We start from the raw sequence: 21408 nt of genomic DNA on the forward strand, positions 1-21408 counted from the left end.
ATCCCTCTGCTCATCCACACTACCAAGTATCTGACCGTTAGCCCAGTACCCCATCTTTTTATTACTCTTACCAAAGTGAATCACCTCACACTTAGCTACATTGAACTCCATTTGCCACCTTTCTGCCCAGTTCTGCAGCTTATCTATATCCCGCTGTAACCTGCCACATCCTTCCTCACTGTCTACAACTCCTCCGACTTTTGTATCATCCGCAAACTTGCTCACCCAACCTTCTAACCCCTCCTGCAGGTCATTTATAAAAATGACAAACAGCAATGGTCCCAAAACAGATCCTTGCGGAACACCGCTAGTGACGGCACTCCAAGATGAACCTTTGCCATCAACTACTACCCTCTGTCTTCTTCCAGCCAGCCAACTCCTAATCCAAACCTCCAACTCGCCCTCAATGCCATACCTCCGTATTTTTTGCAGTAGTCTATCATGGGGAACCTTATCAAACGCCTTACTAAAATCCATATACACCACATCTACTGCTTTTCCCTCGTCCACCTCCTTAGTCACCTTCTCAAAGAATTCAATAAGGTTTGTGAGGCACGACCTGCCCTTCACAAAACCATGCTGACTATCCTTGATCACATTATTCCTATCCAGATGTTCATAAATCCTATCCCTTACAATTCTCTCTAAGATTTTGCCCACAACAGAAGTGAGACTCACCGGCCTATAGTTACTAGGGTTATCCATACTCCCCTTCTTGAACAAGGGAACCACATTTGCTAGCCTCCAATCTTCTGGCACTATTCCTGTAGACAACGAGGACATAAAAATCAAGGCCAATGGCTCTGCAATCTCCTCCCTTGCTTCCCAGAGAATCCTAGGATAAATGCCATCAGGCCCAGGGGACTTATCTATTTTCACCCTTTCCAGAATTTCCAACACCTCTTCTCTACATACCTCAAAGCCATCCATTCTACTTAATTGTGACTCAGTACTCACATTGACAACAATGTCCTGTTCCTGATTGAATACTGACGAAAAGTATTCATTCAGTGTCTCCCCAATCTCTTCCGCCTCCACACGCAACTTCCCACTACTATCCTTGACTGGACCTATTCCTACCCTAATCATTCTTTTATTCCTGACATACCTATAGAAAGCCTTTGGGTTTTCCCTAATCCTACCAACTAAGGACCTTTCATGTCCCCTCCTTGCTGCTCTTAGCTCTCTCTTCAGGTCCTTCCTGGCTACCTTATAACTCTCAATCGCCCCAATTGAACCTTCACGCCTCATCTTTACATAGGCCGCCCTCTTCCATTTAACAAGAGATTCCAATTCCTTATTAAACCACGGCTCCCTCACACGACCCTTTCCTCCCTGTCTGACGGGTACATACTTATCAAGGACACTCAATAGTTGCTCCTTGAACAAGCTCCACATATCAATTACACCCTTGCCTTGAAGCTTACTTTTCCAAGCCACACACCCTAAGTCATGCCTCACAGCATCATAATTTCCCTGCCCCCAGCTATAACTCTTGCCCTGTAGTGCACTCTTATCCCTCTCCATCACTAGAGTAAAACAATCCAGCTTATTCTTTAAGCTGCATCTTTGTGGCATGAGGTCATCATCTGCACGTTGTCTTGCGTGAGTAACCGGCACACATGATGGTCCTGGTGCCTTTGATGCATATATGTATGTGCAAAATCCGTCAATAGTGTGTGAAAACAGAGCTTGTAGTTTGAGGTGACAGCAAGGTGCTGGAGCTTGAGGGGGTGGGAGTGGGATGCTAGTATTAGCAAGATGCTGGTTGGTGGTTCTGTCAGAGTGACCTTCAGCATTATTGGCTGCACACAGGGAAACTTTCCCTCCCCGCTGTGACACTGCAGTGTAAGGTGTTGCCACACCTCCCACACTGGGAGAGGAACAGCACTCGGCACTAACTCCCCTGGGTGCACACATAGCGAGTAAACAAGCCCCACCCTGTCATCCTGTTTGAGCTGTCACCTCTTCGCTGTGGACCTTGCAGGGTTTCCAACTCAAGCTACAACCAGCAGCGAAAGGAAAAAGCTGAAAGATGACATGTTTGTGAATGTTAGCAGGGAATATTTTTGTATTGGAACATTGCCAAGATGTTTGAATATCATTTCTTGAAATTGAATGTAGCTTACAGATTTCAGGATTTTTGTCTTCTGTAAACATCACTCCTGTCTGGACAAAGTCATATTAACCTTTATTCTAGGTTAGGTCCAGGTGTATTATTTTGATATTAGTGATCAAAACCTGGATCCCACAGTTCAAAATCAGCAATAAGTGGAGCATCTTTAACATAGCGTAATGTCCATAAGCAACTTGTGAGGGTATTATCCAAAACATTATCTGATAGTGAGACACATAAGGTGATATTAGGACAGGTGGACAAAAGTGATCGCTTTTAACACATATCAAAGGAAGAAGGAGTAAGATGGAGAGATAAGGAGGTCATTTCAGGACGAGGCAGTTGAAGATAAAGCCTTAGATATTTTAGATGGTATTAATGTCACTGTATGTATAGTCCCAGAGTCTAAATTAGAGTGGTGCTGGAAAAGCACAGTAGGTCAGGCAGCATCCAAGGAGCAGGAAGATCAGTGTGTCGGGCAAAAGCCCTTCAGGAATAGAGGCAGGGTGCCTGCAGAGTGGAGAGATAAATGAGAGGGGGTGGGGAGAAAGTAGCATACCTGGGGGTTACAGTGAGAGAGACTCGCTAAGATTCTTGTGGAGAGAGGAGGAAATCTTCTTCAAGGCAGGCATCCTTGCAAGAGGATTTGCAGTGGGGTTAAAGTCACCTAGATAAAAACAAGGACTGCAGATGCTGGAAACCAGAGTCTCATTTATCTCTCCGCCCTGCAGGCACCCTGCCTCTATTCCTGATGAAGGACTTCTGCCCGAAACTACGATTTTCCTGCTCCTCGTATGCTGCCTGACCTGCTGTGCTTTTCCAGCACCACTCTAATCTAGACCCTGGTTTCCAGCATCTGCAGTCCTTGGTTTTACCTAGTATGTATAGTCCCAGTCAACTCCCTTTTTGTTTGAATCGAAGGACCAAAAAAAAGAAAAGATGAGTTTGGGCAATGCAACTATACAGAGGAGGCTGAGCTAAGGTAAGTAACAACTTAATGAATCCAGTCATGGGAACAAGATCCAAGAGAGATGAAAGGAGAAATTTCAGGAAATAATTAAGAAGTAGACTATTAGTGTTGTGTGAATCAGTGTTCCTCCATGTTGAAGTCTGAGGGTGGCAAGGATACAGAATATACTCTGACTGGGAACTTAAGTGTCCATCACCAAGAGTGCTTTGGGAACATTATTATTGACTGAGTTGGTCAAAGGATATTGCTGCTAGACTGTGTCTGTGGCAGGTACTGGGGGAAAAACTTGTTTGACCTCAACCTCACCAGTCTGTTGGTACACAAACATCTGTCCAGGACAGTACATAGAACATAGAAAAATACAGCGCAGTACAGGCCCTTTGGCCCTCGATGTTGCGCCGATCCAAGCCCACCGAACCTACACTAGCCCACTATCCTCCATATGCCTATCCAATGCCCGTTTCAATGCCCATAAAGAGGGAGAGTCCACCACTGCTACTGGCAGGGCATTCCATGAACTCACGACTCGCTGAGTAAAGAATCTACCCCTAACATCTGTCCTATACCTATCACCCTTTAATTTAAAGCTATGTATTGGTAGGAGTGACCACTGCACACTTCATATTGAGGACAGTCTTCATTGTGTTGTGTGGTTTATCACTGTACTAAATGGGATAGACTTTGAACAGATTTACCATCTCCAGACTAGGCAACCATTGGGCACTGTGGACCATCAGCAGCAGTAGAATTGCATTCCAATATAATCTGCAACCTCATGGCTTAGCATGTTCCCCACTCTACCATTATTATCAAGGTAGTGAAGTGTAAAGAAAGGCCAGGAACAACAGTAGCAAACCTAAAAATGAAATATTAACCTGTTCCAACCATTAATCCTGGCTACTTATGTGCCAAACAGCAGAAGCAGCAAGTGAAGGACAGGAATAAGCAATTCCATGGCAAACAGTTCAGAATTCAGCTCTGCAGTCCTGTCAAATCTCGTTGTTCATGGTGGTGGACATTTAAACAGTTCACTGGAGGAGGAGGCTCCACAAATCTCTCCACCTTTATTGATAGGAGAGTCCAGCGCATCAGTGCAGAAAATGAGGCTGGACCGTTCACGAGTTTTCAGCTAGAAGTGTTGAGTGGTTGATTCACTTTACATGATATCATGAAATGTCTGGAAGGACGATAAAGGACAAAAGCTGTGGAACCTGACTAAATTCCAGCAATAGCAATATAGACATTCTCCAGGACTTGCTCTCCTGCAGTCGAGCTTTTACAGTACAGCAGAAAACTGGCATCTGTTCAGCAATGTGGAAAATTACCCAGTTATATCCTGTTCACAAAGCAGTAGTATCCAACCCGAACAATTACCACCTCAGCAGCCTAGTCTTGATCATCAATAAAATGATTGAAGGAGTTGTTAACACTACAGTCAGACAGCACTTGTTTAGCAACAACCTGTTCATTAACACCCAGTTTGGGTACCCCCAGGGTTACTCCGCTCCTGACTTCATTGTTGCCTTGGTTCAAATGTGGGCACATTGGTAAAGTGAGGTGAGAATGACTGCTCTTGACATCAAACCTGCATTTGACCGTCTAATCATCACCCTTTGACATTCATTAGCATTACCAGTGCTGAATCCCACACTATCAACATCCTGAAAATTGACCAGAAACTGAGTTATACTAGCATATAAATACAGGTGGCTAGGAGTCCTGCAGAGACCACCAGTCCATCATCTATAAGTCACAGGTCAGTTGTGTAATAGAATATTCTCCACTTGCCTAGATGAATACATCTCCAATAATGCTTGGAAAACTTGAAACCATCCTGGAAAAAACAGTAGTTGTAGATGCTATCTGAGGTGCAAAGCAAAAATTCACCAAGGCTTCTGAGTATCTTCCAAATTTATGACCACAGCATCTAAAAGGACAAGGACAGCAGATACATTCAAGTTCCCCTCAAAGCCACTCACCATCCTGACTTGGAAATGTTTTGTTGTTCCTATTCTGTAATTTGGATGTGAAGTGCTGATTTATTTGCAGTTTTGTTATAGCTACATAATGATTATGGCTTAATGACCTGTGGTGTTGAGTCTGACAACTGAAAGATTAGATTGGAGAAAGAGAATGTCCTGTGGCTGTGATTTTAATGATACCAGTCCAGTCTTGGAGTAGCAGCTGTGCTCCTGTTTTAATCCAGTGCTTATGTTTTTAATTGCATCATTTACTTTTACTGCTAGTGCAAATCTTAACATTCTCATGATCCAGTTTTAAATTAAAATAGTTATTGTGCCTCGGTGGAACCTATGCTACTGATTCACTAGCACAAAAAGCAATTACTGCATGCTCCACTGTCTTTGTGAAAGCTGTTTTTAAAGTTTTTTATAGTTTTCTTTGTCACTTTTGTATACTGCTGTTAGGTTGTACAGTTTCTAACCCACAATATAGCCGTCATGATTTATTGATGAGTTGACAAGCAAGAACCAGACATCCAAGTAGGCTGATGACACAAATGTTGGTGATTATACTACATGTGGGCATAAAATTGCATGAGATATCAGTGGCTTTGAATGAATGAAACCGATAGTTCCTACACTCGTATATGTGAGGTAATTTATTTTGGACCTGAAATATGAATACTATTTAAATTGTTAAAAAATAGGATCAGTCAAGGACCAAAGAGATTGGAGGTCTACATATACAGGTCACTAACATTAACTGGTACAATTGTTTTTTTAATTCCAGTGGAATTCTGGCCTTCATAACTAGAGGTCCAGAGTGTAAATTGGGGTATACTTGCTAAAGCTCTGTAAAGCCTTGTTAAAGTACGTCTGGAGTTTCTGTTCAGCTTTGGATGCACCATCATGGACAGGATCTATTTTTTTTGGAAGGAGAGCAACACAGATTCACAAGATTGTGACTGGCTTGAAGTTAGATTATGAGGAGAGGTTATATAAACTCAGCATGTATTGTTTCAGAGATTGAGGAGTGATTTGATTGGAATTTTGACTGATTTATAGGAGCAGGTAAAGGAAAACTTACCCTGCCAATTTACTTGGAGGGGATGGCAATATGATGTAAGAAGTGGCACCAAGTCACTGATGTTAAAAGTTAGGAAACCCTTTTTCCCATGCACTGTGGGAGAAACATGGAACTTGGTCACAAAAGGCAAAGCAGATGATCACTCAATTTAGAATTTTAGATATGAGTGTGAGAGAATTTTGATTGACAGGGATATAAACGGAGGTGGATAAAGAATAGTGGAGCAGACTTGATGGCTGGATTGTCTACTCCTGTTCCTATTTATTATATTTCTTATGTATGTTGAGCTATGATTTCATTAAGGAGGAGAAAGTGAGGACTGCAGATGCTGGAGATCAGAGCTGAAAATGTGTTGCTGGAAAAGCGCAGCAGGTCAGGCAGCATCCAAGGAACAGGAGAATCGACATTTCGGGCATAAGCCCTTCTTCAGGAATGAGGAAAGTGTGTCCAGCAGGCTAAGATAAAAGCTAGGGAGGAGGGACTTGGGGGAGGGGCGTTGGAAATGCGATAGGTGGAAGGAGGTCAAGGTGAGGGTGATAGGCCGGAGTGGGGGCGGAGAGGTCAGGAAGAAGATTGCAGGTTAGGAAGGCGGTGCTGAGTTCGAGGGATTTGACTGAGACAAGATGGGGGGAGGGGAAGTGAGGAAACTGGAGAAATCTGAGTTCATCCCTTGTGGTTGGAGGGTTCCGAGGCGGAAGATAAGGCGCTCTTCCTCCAACCGTCGTGTTGCTACGGTCTGACGATGGAGGAGTCGAAGGACCTGCATGTCCTTGGTGGAGTGGGAGGGACAGTTGAAATGTTGAGCCACGGGGTGATTGGGCTGGTTGATCCGGGTGTCCCAGAGGTGTTCTCTGAAACGTTCCGCAAGTAGGCGGCCTGTCTCCCCAATGTAGAGGAGGCCACATCGGGTGCAGCGGATGCAATAGATGATGTGTGTGGAGGTGCAGGTGAATTTGTGGCGGATATGGAAGTATCCCTTGGGGCCTTGGAGGGATGTAAGGGGGGAGGTGTGGGCGCAAGTTTTGCATTTCTTGACAACCTCATAGTCCCACAACCCCGCACCGCCCGTTTCTACTTCCTGCCCTAAATCCACAAACCTGACTGCCCCGGCCGACCCATTGTCTCAGCCTGCTCCTGCCCCACCAAACTCATCTCTGCATACCTCGACACGGTCCTGTACCCCTTAGTCCAAGAACTCCCCACCTACGTTCGGGACACCACCCACGCCCTCCACCTCCTCCATGGTTTTTGCTTCCCCGGTCCCCAACGCCTTATCTTCACCATGGACATCCAGTCCCTGTACAACTCCATCCCCCATCACGAAGGACTCGAAGCCCTCCGCTTCTTCCTTTCCCGCCGTACCAACCAGTACCCTTCCACCCCTCCTTCGACTGACAGAACTGGTCCTCACCCTGAACAACTTCTCTTTCCAATCCTCCCACTTCCTCCAAACCAAAGGAGTAGCCATGGGCACCCGCATGGGCCCCAGCTATGCCTGCCTCTTCATAGGATATGTGGAACAGTCCATCTTCCGCAGCTACACTGGCACCACCCCCACCTTTTCCTCCGCTACATCGATGACTGTATCGGCGCTGCCTCGTGCTCCCATGAGGAGGTTGAACAGTTCATCCGCTTAACCACCACCTTCAACCCTGATCTTAAATTCACCTGGACTGTCTCAGACTCCTCCCTCCCCTTCCTAGACCTTTCCATTTCTATCTCGGGCAACCGAATCAACACGGACATCTACTACAAATCGACCGACTACCACAGCTACCTAGACTACACCTCCTCCCACCCTGCCCCCTGTAAAAATGCCATCCCATATTCCCAATTCCTTTGTCTCCGCCGCATCTGCTCCCAAGAGGACCAGTTCCAAAACCGTACAACCCAGATGGCCTCCTTCTTCAAGGACCGCAATTTCCCCCCAGATGTGGTCGACGATGCTCTCCACCGCATCTCTTCCACTTCTCGCTCCTCCGCCCTTGAGCCCCGCCCCTCCAACCGCCACCAGGACAGAACCCCACTGGTCCTCACCTACCACCCCACCAACCTCCATGTACAGCGTATCATCCGCCGTCATTTCCGCCACCTCCAAACGGACCCCACCACCAGGGATATATTTCCCTCCCCTCCCCTATCAGCGTTCCAAAAAGACCACTCCCTCCGTAACTCCCTCATCAGGTCCACACCCCCCACCAACCCAACCTCCACTCCCGGCACCTTCCCCTGCAACCGCAAGAAATGCAAAACTTGCGCCCACACCTTCCCCCTTACTTCCCTCCAAGGCCCCAAGGGATACTTCCATATCCGCCACAAATTCACCTGCACCTCTACACATATCATTTATTGCATTCTCTGCACCCGATGTGGCCTCCTCTATATTGGGGAGACAGGCCGCCTACTTGCGGAACGCTTCAGAGAACACCTCTGGGACACCCGGATCAACCAACCCAACCACCCCGTGGCTCAACATTTCAACTGTCCCTCCCACTCCACCAAGGACATGCAGGTCCTTCGACTTCTCCATCGCCAGACCATAGCAACACGACGGTTGGAGGAAGAGCACCTCATCTTCCGCCTAGGAATCCTCCAACCACAAGGGATGAACTCAGATTTCTCCAGTTTCCTCACTTCCCCTCCCCCCACCTTGTCTCAGTCAAATCCCTCGAACTCAGCACCGCCTTCCTAACCTGCAATCTTCTTCCTGACCTCTCCGCCCCCACCCCACTCTGGCCTATCACCCTCACCTTGACCACCTTCCACCTATCGCATTTCCAACGCCCCTCCCCCAAGTCCCTCCTCCCTAGCTTTTATCTTAGCCTGCTGGACACACTTTCCTCATTCCTGAAGAAGGGCTTATGCCCGAAACGTCGATTCTCCTGTTCCTTGGATGCTGCCTGACCTGCTGCGCTTTTCCAGCAACACATTTTCAGCTATGATTTCATTAATATGGGAATAGGCTTGAGGAGCATTGTGATCTACTCCTGTTCTACGTTCCTACTTGAGTGAATTTTTAAATTAATTTTATTTCTTCGTGGATATGAAAGGCAAGCCAGTGAGTTTGATTTATAAACTGCAGGTAATAGTGGTGGAATCAAAGACAACAATGAAATGTGGTGGGAAATGTGGTACTTCAGCAAAGCTGTTAACCTAAAGATTTACTTTTTGAATCAGCATTATAGCATTGTTTGTTGATGCTCAAAATGCAAGTATTCCTGCGGTGCAGGTGTGATTGCCCAGGAACTGAGGGTCATTCAAACCAGTTTCTGAGGGTGGAAGAAATATTGAAAAATGGAAAGAGAAATAATGGCTCAAAATTCAAGCATGTTTCAGAAGCAAAGGCCCAATGCATATTCAAAATTTAGCCCACAGGCTAATATCAGTAATCGAGAGAAGCTGCCAGCCCCTTTTGCAGCAGTTTGGCCAGTGAAGGTGCTGGTTGAAGAGTCAGTCAAGCAAGTTGCTTTCCTGAATGGTGTTGAACTTGTTTTTGGAGATTCACCCATCCAGACATGTACTGGAAGCTACATTTTAATACATGGGACACCATTCTTTGCAGAAAAAATGTCATCCTGTCTGATGTTCTAGTTCAACTACGGCAAAACTGTTCACCAAATGTTCATGGACAAGGTATGGAAGAAAGTGCTGACAACAGTCTGAAGTAGGAATCCCAGGACATAGAAGAATTGCTGCTGCTTGCAGCAGCTTTGAAAAAAAATTATTCCTATTATTTCTTCACTGATCTTCAACTGCCTTTTTAAGGGCATTGGTTAGGCAGGTGTAGAACTAGAAGAACAAGCTGGTGAGTTTCAGTAAAATACATGCCAGTTTATACCACAGTGTATCCACATAACTTTTAATGAATGTGGTGCACTTCATGGTGTCAAGATGCAAGTTAAGACCCATCATCTAAAATTAGTCTCATGCCCTTCCATTATAGTCTGCTGTTTTAACCTCTACTTAACATCTATTATTCACGATGCGCTCATGAACAAAGGAACAGTATTGAAGTACTCTGTCATTAGGCTAACTCCCTACCCAGAATCATAGACTTGCATTTGTATAGTTGAGGGTGTGGTGCTGGAAAAATACAGCAGGTCAGGCAGCATCCGAAGAGCAGGAAAATCGATGTTTTAGGCAAAAGCCTTTCATCAGGAATGAAATTACATTTGTATAGCACCCTCTGTGACTACTGGACATTACAAAGTACTTTACAACACTTGAAGCAACTTTGAAGCAGAGTCACTTATAATGTGGTCGCCGGTTTGTGCACAAGGAACACACTCAAACAGCAACATGTTATTGCCAAGTATTATTTGTGTGATGTTGATTGAGAGAGAAGTATTGGTCCAGACAAAGGAGATAACTCAGGAGCTTCTATTCAAATGAAAAGGGCTGTGAGATGTTTTCATCTAATTGAGCAGAGAGATGGCCTTATTTAAACCATTTTTTGTTTGTGGGTTGTGGGTGTCTTTGGTTCAGCAAACATTTATTGGCCATCCGTCATTAGTCTGGAGAAGGTGTTGATGGATTATCGTTTTAAACCACTGCAGAACTTGAGGTGTAAAGAAGGAAGGAGTTGCAAGATTTTGACCCAGCAACAGTAATGGAAAGTTCCATGTCAGTAGTGTGTGGCTTTGATGCGAACTTGCAGGTGGTGCTGTAGCTGCTGTGTATCTGCTGTTCCCTTCCTCCTGATTGGCAGAGGTTGCAGGTTTGCAAAGTGCTGCCTCAGTACACTTGGTGAATTGTTGATTTTTGTCTGTAAATGGTAAGGGCTACTGCCACTGGTGGTGGAGGGAGTGAAAACTGAAGGTGATGGTTGGGGTGTCAGTCAAACAGGCTGCTTTTCTAGATGGTGTTGAACTTGTTTTTGGAGCTGCACCCATCCAGACATATCCTGGAAGCTGCTTATTAATACATGGGACACCATTCTTTGCAAAGAAAATGTCAACCAGTCTGATGTAAAAGTTAAATGAAGCTTGACAGCTATCAGTCATCATGCACTTTGATTTATTAGCAGTTCTAAAATGCTCATTAATCATGTATTTTTCTCTACTGTAAACACTTCCCCACCAGTGTGATACTTCCTCCATGCCTGGGTTAAACAAGAAAGTGTTGGCCCAGCTCATAGTGAGGACTGCAAATGCTGGAGAGTCAGTAGATGGAGTGTGGCACTGGAAAAAAAACACGGCAGGTCAGGCAGCATCTGAGGAGCAGGAGAGTTGACATTTCAGGAAGGACCCTTCACTAGGACTGGGGGGAGGGGGGAAGGGGCTGCAAAATAAATAGGGAGATGGGCTGGGGTGGGGGGGGAAAGATAGTTGGAATGGCAAGAGGTGGATGCAGGTAGGTGATTGTGATAGGCTGGTGGGAAGGAAGATGGGCAGGTCAAGAGAGCAGTGCCAAGTCGGAGGGTTGGATCTGAGATGGGGTGGGGGAGGAGAGATTTGGAAACTGGTGAATTTAATGTTGAGGCCACATGGGGTTGTAGGCTCCTGAGATGAAATTTGTTTTTCCTGAGCACTGAAGCAAATCTTATACTGTTCATTAATTCTGTTCTGCTTTTGAATTTAAAGTTATCTCGCAGAGTAACTGGAATGAGTTTAGGTTCACTTGTTTAAATTTGTTGAATTTGTTTTAAAAAATGTGCAATTCTTTTATTCTCTGTGAGATCCATTCCCCTATAACATCAAGTTTGGAACTGTTTTTGATTGTTCCATTCATGAAATAAGCTAACTGGTAAGATTTAATGCTTTCAGTTGTTTGGCACGTGGAGTATTTTCCACTTTAATAAAGAGATACACTGACAACTAGAAGAAACTAAGTGTTGTATTGTCAGAAAAAATCACATCACAGCTGTTAATGCAGTGGCTTCCAACACTGCTTTCAATTCATGACTGCTTGAAGGATTGAGCATAGCTCTGTCTGTGTTTTTGGAGACAATCACAACTTTACATCCTCTAACAGGTATAATCACCAATCTCTTATAATTTATTTAGCAGAAAAGTGTAGTCGATGTAACGATTCATCTGGATGAACAGACTTGATAGGCTGAATGGTCTAAATTCTTAGCATAATCTGCAATGTAGGCTCTTGTTAGATCTCCAATAAAACACATTGAGGAATCACTTCAGGTCACAGTCTTCCAGTTCATAAGTTCAAACTCTAAAGGAAATACAGTAGTACAAATGGAATGATAATGGTGGCAACACTCCCTGTTCCACTGGATGGTAAATAGAAATTATGGCCATTAGTTCTGCGAATCAGTGCTACTTTTTTTTCCCCCACTCAGAGCTGGTCTGAAAACTTGGCCTGCCAAGTAATATGATGATTATGTTACTGATCTTTACAACTCTTCTTTTGATATTGATGCCTCCCAGCCCAGTCTGCTTCACAATTTCTTCCAGACCCCAATCTACGACACGTCCTACGTTCTGGGGCTAACCCCAAGGGTTCCCTTTTATCCCAGCTATTACCTTTTATCACTGGATGAGCTCTGGCTGCAGGGTCCTACTCTGCCACCACCTTTTACTAATGAAATTCATCTGAATAATAAATGGTGTAACTTTCTGAACAGTGGAAGAGTATTGCCAGAGTACTTTGAAGGAAACCATTTCTGCAATGTAATTTTAAGCTCCTGTCATCTTGTGCAGGAAAAATAACATTAGCTAGTAGGAATAAGCGATAGACACTTGATCCAATCAACCCACTTTTTCCACGGATAATTTTTAATCTGTTTTACTGTGAATTGTCGACCTATCTTTTTAATCTGAAACCTAATTTTAAAAATGATTTATATTGTGAGTAACTTCCACATTATTATCAACTCAGTTGACATGGCCTGTGAACCTGATGAAAATTAAACACACCAGACTTCACTGGGTTTCTGTTTTTGCATTTAGATTTCTATTTGCACACCAGGAATAATGGGTAACCTGATTTGTTAAACAGCTTTGGCCTTCATTTTTTTTTGTGTGTGCCTTTCTTTCACCATGTCAAGTTTGTGAGCTCCAGAATTTCACTGTATTGTTGTTTACCTTTTGAATTTATTTTTAGACCTCATCTGAAATCTTCTCGCGTTCCATTTCTTTTCCCAAGTGATTAGAGTGCCAAAAGTTTTTTAGTTGTTTCTTAGAAAGGAAACTCTGAATCACTGCATTAATCTTTATTAATCTTGCATCAGTAGGACTGCTAATTAGCATGAGCTGCCCGATGACTGAGTAGCACAGGCACTAAGCCATACCAAGCAGTGATTCTGCATGCTTAGTTCCCTAGGTTCGATAATGGTATGTGATTTCAAATTAGGCTGTATAGTTGGTCTCTGTTACCCTAGACCAGAGGGATAGAAGACAGGGTGAAACAAAAAAGCAAAGATCCTTCCACAGCAGATAGTTCAACATGTACTGTCCATGAGAATAAGCTACAGGGGGGTTGCTTCATTATGAAATTATGTTCTTCAAGCATTATTGTCTTCAGAGTTTGTGGGTACGAAGTCACTTAAAGTTAATCAGGCCAGCATGTAGTTTCACTTACACGTCTCCAGCATCCATCAGCTGCCTGTGCCTTTTAAATCTCATCAGTTGTCTCTTTAATATTCAATAATAAATCTTTGAAATATAAATCCCATTCATTAGCTTGGCGACTGACTTGCTTAAAACTCTTTCAACTTGAGCAGGACTTTAATGTAATTTTAGTGAGTCATTGTGGATTCTTGGATTCTTTGTATTTAGGCAGGGTACTTAAGAGCTGATGTTTGGCTTTACTGCCACAATGGAATGGGTGGCAGTACCATGAAAACAATGGCACATTTTTGCCCTAATTTCTAACAACATCTGGCTTCTGCAATTCTAGTTATGATGGTGGGCGTGGGCAATGCAATCTGAGATTCTATTAAAGCACTAGGTTCCTGATGCTGTTGTAATATACCCATGAAAATTATGAAACAAAGACCAAGGACTCGCAGAGAAATTCAGCAGGTCTGCCAGTATCTATGAAGAGTGAAGCAGCTTCAAGTCTGGTATGGTTCTTCAGAATGGTTCAAGAATAGGTTTCCCCCTCCACTATTCCTACCAATGTATATGCTCAAATTTTCTGACCGTGCCCAATTTTGCATTGACGCCCAGTTTTTAGGGAACCTGATGGCTTTTTATATCTGTCAACAAGCTCATGTTTTGACTTTTAACATTAGATTTTCATAAAATTTCAAATTTCACTTTCTGCTATGGTGCAATCCAAGCCCACGTCATGCAAATGCCATATTTACACAAGCAAGCTATGAATTTACAAGTGTGTAAGAATGTGCAAGTCAATGTTTACTTTACATTTGTATGTAAATCAGTTTTGCAAAATGTGGGCGAAGATATAAATGTCTTCTTACTGTGATGAATTATTAATCTTGCAAATCTGGATATCCATATTGTCACAGTTTCTTCCTTTTGAGCCAAATTGATATGCAGTTGCACATTAAGTTGTAAAACAGTGGTATTTGGTCATCATTGTATGGCGCATTTTAGTATTATGTGCAGTCAGTTTAGATTTTGTGGGCTAACTACTCATTCCTTTAGCATATCTGCCTGTTCAAGATTATAAGACACAGGAGTTGTAGTAGACCATTCAACCCATTTGAGTCTGCTTCACCCTTCAAATTGATCATGACTGATCTGATAACGCTCAGCTCCACTTTGCTGCAATTTCTCCATAACCTTTGATTCCTTACTGATTAAAAATTGTGTCTCAACCTTGAATATCCTTTATAGGTAAACATTGTCACCATAGTCTTACACCAGCTTTTGCCTCTCCTAGTCCTCCTTGCTGTCCCTCCCTCTCACCCTCACTCTGAGACACTGGTGGTCATTTGCCCTAAGGGACACCATAGGTGACGGGTGAGGTTGAGAAGGAGAATCCGTCTGGTAGCCTCAGCTGAGGTGAGAACTGAACCTATGCTGTTGGCATCCCTCTGCATTGCAAACCGGCTGTCCAGCCAACTGACCTAACCACTAACCCACTTGATGTGACCCAGCCTTGTAATCGAAGCAAGATTACAAGCTTTTCTGGTTTTCAGAAGGTAAGAACTGTAGCTTGTTCTGCACTAAATTCATTGCAAATGATGTAATATGGAATACAGTAATTCAACCAAATCAAGCAGCTCACTAAGGTCACAGATTGTTGTCTGGAGCACAGGGACTAGACTGGTGAATGAAACAGAAAAGTTAGCATGCTACTGTGAACCACCACCTAGAGAAATTCTCAGTATAGAGATCCATTTGAAAGGCAACACTTTCAAAAATGTTAGCGTTTTGGACAATGCTGTTTTTCAGTTAGTCAGATTACTGATTAAAAATCTGTCTATCTCAGCCTTGAATGCACTTAATGACCCAACCTCAGCAGCACTCTGAAGTAAAGAATTCCACAGATATAAAACCTTTGAAAGAACCTTTTTACTTTTGCTATTGAAAGCACTTCTTTGTATAGGAAGCTGAAATGCAGACCATGGAGTTTTGTATTACTTCAGTAGTCTGCATCCAGTTGAGTCTAAAAATCATCCAGCTGTTAGCAAGTCTTCCCAAATTATCAGATATTATGATACAGAAACCCATGAGATTGTACTTGAGTTCTGTTGCTGGTCATGATCTCCCAGACTAATTAAGGTAGCTGACAGTGTTTCTAGATTTGGCATTTAGGATATAATTAACTCTGTGTGAAAAGGAATTTCAGTTGTCTCGTTTCATGGAAATATAAAAATAGTTTGATTAATGAAGGTCCTTATTGCCCTTGTAGCATTGTCAAACCTCTCCGTCTTCTATACAGCGATTCCTTTTTTTAAGTTACTGTACCTCTCAGTTTATAAATAATTGATGTGTAATGTGCTGATTATTTCTCTGAGAAGTTGGAGGATTCACTGATTGTGATTGGAAATCGATTTTTGTGTTGTGGATAGACATTGGGGGCAAGTTTAAATAGTGGCTGTTTGCTCAAATGCCAGTCACAACAGTATTAAGCTGCACACATTATCTTATTAATGTGCTTAATAACACTTAAAGCACTTAAGATATAATTTCACGTTTTATGTTATTGTGTGTACATCATAACCTAAAACAGCTTTGGGTGCAGAATTTTCAACAGAAAATACAGACCTAGTTGATTGTTTGTACTTAATATGGAGTATTCTAATAATTCTATTAAAAGTTACATTTTGTCAAGAACCTGTGTAGTTGTATATTAGAACTGTTCCTTTCAGACTCAGTGCAGTTGATTGAAATCCGGCTTAACGTTTGTCCGTATTTTACAGTTGGAATCTAACCAAACTCTCCCAGGATGACATTAGCAACACGTTGAAGCTTCATTACCCTTCCTGGGTGTGAAATTAATCTTCAGCAGTAATGTGAAATAGGTTGGCAGATTGACACTGATTTTTATCATTATCTTTTCCATTGAGTTTTAACAGGCTGCCAATATTCTGTTGCCCATTTTGTACAGCAATCCCAAATTAATTTCAACGCTGACTGTAAGACTGCACCTAGAAAGTTACTGTCCAACATTTATCGAGTTGGATTATGCATGTGGTTTCGGAAAACCCACCTGGATGCACTTAACCCGTTCTAACCCATCCAAGCTCCTGGCACTAAGGGATCTTTCTCTCATAGATTCATAGGTGTTCATAACACAGAAGGAGTCCATTCAGCCCATTGTGTCTGCACCAGTCACCAACTTCCATGTTCAGCCCATGCCCCTGGTAGCCCTTAGCAGTACTAGTGAATATATAAATTCTGCTTACGTTGTTGTGGGTTTCTGATTTTCAGTCGTTAAGTTCCAGACACCCACCATTCTCAGTGATCAAATTCTCATCCCATCTCCTCTTTGTTTTCTGCCTGTTACTTTAAATCTATGTTCGTAGTTATTGACCCCTTTACTAATGGAACAACTGTCCTCCTATCCATCTTATCAATATCCTTCATCATTAGCTCTGTCAGGTCCCTTCTCAACCATTGCTGCTCCAAGGAAGACAACCCCTACCTCTTTAATGTTTCCTCATAACTCAGACACTCCAGCCCAGGCAGCATCCTGGTAAATCTCCTGTGCACCCTCAGTCATGCAATTATATCCTTCCTGTAATTTGGTGACCAGACCATATGCAGTACTCCAGCTGTGGCCTAATCAGTGTTTTATACAGTTCCAGCATATCCTTTTCACCCTTGTATTCTGTGCCTTGGCTAATGAAGGTAAGTATCTCATTCTTTCTTGATCACTTTATTTACCATCAGGGATCTGTGAATATATACACCAATGGTCCTCAATTCTTCAGTACTTTCCATGGTCCTACTATTTATAGTGTAACCCTGTACCTTGTCGGCCCTATCAAAGTGTGTTATCTCTTTTTTTTATGGGCTGAATTCCAGTTGTCACTGCCCTGATCACTGATTTCCTCCTGCTCTTTCTGGCTGTCCTCAATATTTACAACTCTACCAATTTTCCTGTCAGCTGCAATCTTCTTAATCACATCTGCTACATTTAAATCCAAATTATTAATGTACAGCACAAACAGAAAGGCACCTAGCCCAAGCCCTGCGGAGCCTCACTAGAAATATACTTCCAGTGATAGTAGCATCCCTCTACCATAGCCTTCTGCTTCCTGCCTGTAAGCTAGTTTCGCATCCAGTGTGCCACTTTGCTTTGGATTCTATGGACTTTTACTTGCTTGACCAGTTTGCTGTAAGGAACCTTATCAAAAGCCTTACTGAAGGTAATATAGACCACATCAAATACATTGCAATCATTAACACTCCCTGCTTACCACCTCAAAAAATATCTCAAATCAAATTTGTAGAACACAATAACTTAACTTCATGCTGATTATCCAGTTAATCAATGTTTCTCCAAGTGTCAATATATTTTGTCCCTCAGAATTCTTTCCAGCAACTTACCCACTGTTAGGTTAGACTGACTGCCCTGTAAATTTCTGCTGTAGGCTTCCCTCCTTTTTTCAATTAATGGGATAGCGTTCATAGCCTTCCAGTCCTTCAGCATCTCACCTGTGGCAGGAGAGGATTTGAAAATCATTGCTGCGGCCCTGATATCTCCTTCCGTTCCTCAGCAATCTGGGCCTGCATATTTATCCATTTTTAGTGACACAAAATTTCTATAAACAAGTGAAAAAAAATTGTCAAGAAGTCTAATGGAATTCTGGCTTTCATATCTAAAGGGCTGGAGTATAAGGATGTATACATTGTCACAGAGTCCTAGAGATGTACAGCACGGAAGTAGACCCTTCCGTCCAACTTATCCATGCCAACCAGATATCCCAGCCCTCTAGTTCTGAACAACTCCACTCCAGGGAAAAGACTTTGTCCATTATCCTATCCATGCCCCTCATGATTTTATAAACCTCTAAGATCACCCCTCAGCCTCTGACGCTCCAGGGAAAACAGCCCTAGCCTATTCAATCTCTTGCTATTGCTCAAATCTGCCAACATCCTTGTAAATCTTTTCTGAACCCTTTCAAGTTTCACGACATCTTTCCAATAGGAAGGAGACCAGATTGCATGCAATATTCCAAGAGTGGCCTAACCAATGTCCTGTACAGCTGCAACATGACCATATTGTGCTGCAGTTATACAAAAATCTAGTTGGCTTTCACTTAGAATACTGTGAGCAGATCTGGGCACCACACCTTGGGAAGGATGTTTTGGCCTGGAGGGAGTTCAGTGAGGTTTACGAGGGTGACACCTGAACTTCAGGGGTCAAGTTATAAGAAGAGATTAGACAATGAGGCCTTCATTCTCTATAATTTAGAAATTTAAGGAGTTATCTATTTGAGGCTTTTGGAATATTAACCAGGAAAGACAGGGTAGATAAAGAGGAAATATTTTCACGAGTTGAAGACTCTAGAACCAGGGGACTTGGTCTAACAATCAGGGCCAGGCCATTCAGCAGAGATGTGAGAGAGACTTTTCCATGCAAAGTGTGGTTGATGCTAATTCAATTGTTACATTTAAATATGAGGCAACTTTTTCTTAAGGGTATCAAAGGATACGGACCTAAGGCAGGCATACACAGCTAAGCCACGATCTTATTGAATGGTTGAAGCAGGCTCGAGTAGCTGAATTGCCTACTCCTGTTCCTACAAATGCAGGATTGTGAAGAGGGAGCGGTGTCAGAAAATGAATTTTAGGCTGAAAATATAATGAATAAGTTGAATTAAAATAACATGCTGTCAACTACATGGTATGGTAAGTGTGCTCATTTATTAAAAAAAGTGTGGGTCTCTACCCACAACCTCATTGACCCTACTGCTAGTACTGGCTGTGATCCTACTTAAGCATTTCTATTCAGTGAAGTCATGCAAAGCGAGAAATAGAATGCTGCAAGGCTTAGAACTCATGCGACACCAGGTTATAGTGCAACAAGTTTATTTGAAATTGACATTGCAGGAGATCCTGACTAAGCAAAATTGCGAATCTTTAACATTCCGAGTACAGTGACTAAAGGGTATCTGTGATGTGTTGATTCTAAATCTGTTTGGTGCTGTTTTTAATGCATTTACAAATAAGCAGGCTAAAAAAAGCTGGATATTGCAGACTTGTCAGTCTTGAAGTTTTGAAAAAAGATCTTGCACGACTTGATTCCGCCATAATGTACCTCATTTTCCATCAGTTCTCACTTTATTGCCAGCAGATTTAATGTCTGTTTATTGGCAGCTGGTAGTAGCGCAGTGAGTTTTTTTTAAACCCAACAACTGATCACTGTGTGTTTATAAACATTATTGCTGGGTTTTAATGAAACATATTTCCACTAGGATATCTCAAATATCAGGTTTCAGTGATAATAATGCTCTGCAGCATTCTGTAACCTCAATTAATCATATTTGTTTTCGCCTAGGAATGTTAACTATAACAGACTTCATTAACATACTGCACAGATACTACAAATCACCAATGGTAAGTGCTTTCAGTTGTCAACATTAAAATCTTGGGAAACAAAGCAAGTAAATTTTGTGAAAAAAGAAACTAGTTGAATTTAGGGTTACTGAAATAAATTTGCACGCTTGAACTAATCAGTATTCACCATTCAATAATATTTGTGGAGAAAACACAAGTCTGTTAGATTCAATGCATTCAACAACCATTAGAATAACTTGAATTTATCTCGTGTGTTTAACATAGTAAATGCCCCAAGGGACTTCGTAGGTCTGTATGCAATCAAAAATCTTGTTGTGCAAATAGCATATTGCTGTTGTGTCACGGTCTTGAGGTGGGCTGGAAAGAAAAAAACAATCTCCTGTACCATTAAGAAAATTCAAAGACTTTCCAATATTGCTGTTGCATGCAAGGTTGTGTTTTGAATCTTGCCTTTTTTCTTCTTGTTAGTGACAGGTCTCTGTTGTTTCCACAATTGGGAAGGCCGAACCTATGCCCATTTCTCAGCATATTTCCTCCTCCTGTATCACGGCTATTTGAGTGTCAGCTGTAAGGCTGAGTTAAAATTAGTACAGCAGAAGATAATACGCACTTTAGTTATGTAGTTGTTTATCAGATCAAAATAAAAGTTGACAGCATCTAAATAAATAATATAATTTAAAAATATGGAGTTGCAGGAACACCAGAAGGATACCAAATCAAGATTAAAACTAAAATGTAAATAGACTTGGATTATTTGGCAGAGCCTAAGAAACACCGTCCAAGGTAAAATAATCTGCTGGATCAACATCCTCTATTCTCCACCCTTCCCCCCCCCCCCCCCCCCCCCCCCCCCCCTCCATCTCTCATTAAACATTCTTCCACCATCTACACATTGTACTGTAGCAGTTCAGCAAGGCTCCATCCAGAAGGCAGCAGACGCATGGAAGCATCACCACTGCAGCTATGCACCATCCTGACTTGTGACTGTGGTGTCATTCCTGCGTTGTTGCTCGGTAAGAATCTTGGAACTGTCCACTCCCATTTTTAAAAAAAAAAGCATTATGGAGACAACAGTGATGTTCTGACTTTTGCTGGTCCTCTATCATGGTGCATGCATTTATAGTACTGGGAGAGCCACAAGATGAATTTCATGCAGTACACTCTTTCCTGGTCCCTCAAAGAATCAAGTACCAGTTGTCTTATATGAAAGGTTTCAGAAATCTGTGACCAGGCCACAGGAATCCTTTTTAGACTTTCACCCTGTAAACATTAGATGTCCTTCTGTCTTATGAAGGTTTAAAATCAGAGCTAATGCTTTGTGTTGCTTTACAACTGTCTGCCTCACTGTTCATTCTACTGCTGTAATTTTCTCC

General features: G+C 42.6%; 1 protein-coding gene across 4 annotated transcripts in view; it reads left to right on the plus strand.

Moving 5' to 3' along the window:
- The window catches only part of LOC122550126 (5'-AMP-activated protein kinase subunit gamma-2-like), a 470860-nt gene that overhangs the window by 411196 nt on the left and 38256 nt on the right, over window positions 1-21408 (plus strand). For all 4 annotated transcript variants that reach the window (XM_043690750.2, XM_043690749.2, XM_043690748.2 and 1 more), the window contains one exon: window positions 20016-20074. In XM_043690750.2, the coding sequence (XP_043546685.2) occupies window positions 20016-20074 (59 nt within the window). The remainder of the gene's footprint in view (window positions 1-20015; window positions 20075-21408) is intronic.

Source organism: Chiloscyllium plagiosum, unplaced genomic scaffold (assembly GCF_037043375.1).
Source record: "Chiloscyllium plagiosum isolate Xiang-an unplaced genomic scaffold, Cpla_swu_hap1 HiC_scaffold_5, whole genome shotgun sequence".
Lineage (NCBI taxonomy): Eukaryota > Metazoa > Chordata > Chondrichthyes > Orectolobiformes > Hemiscylliidae > Chiloscyllium > Chiloscyllium plagiosum.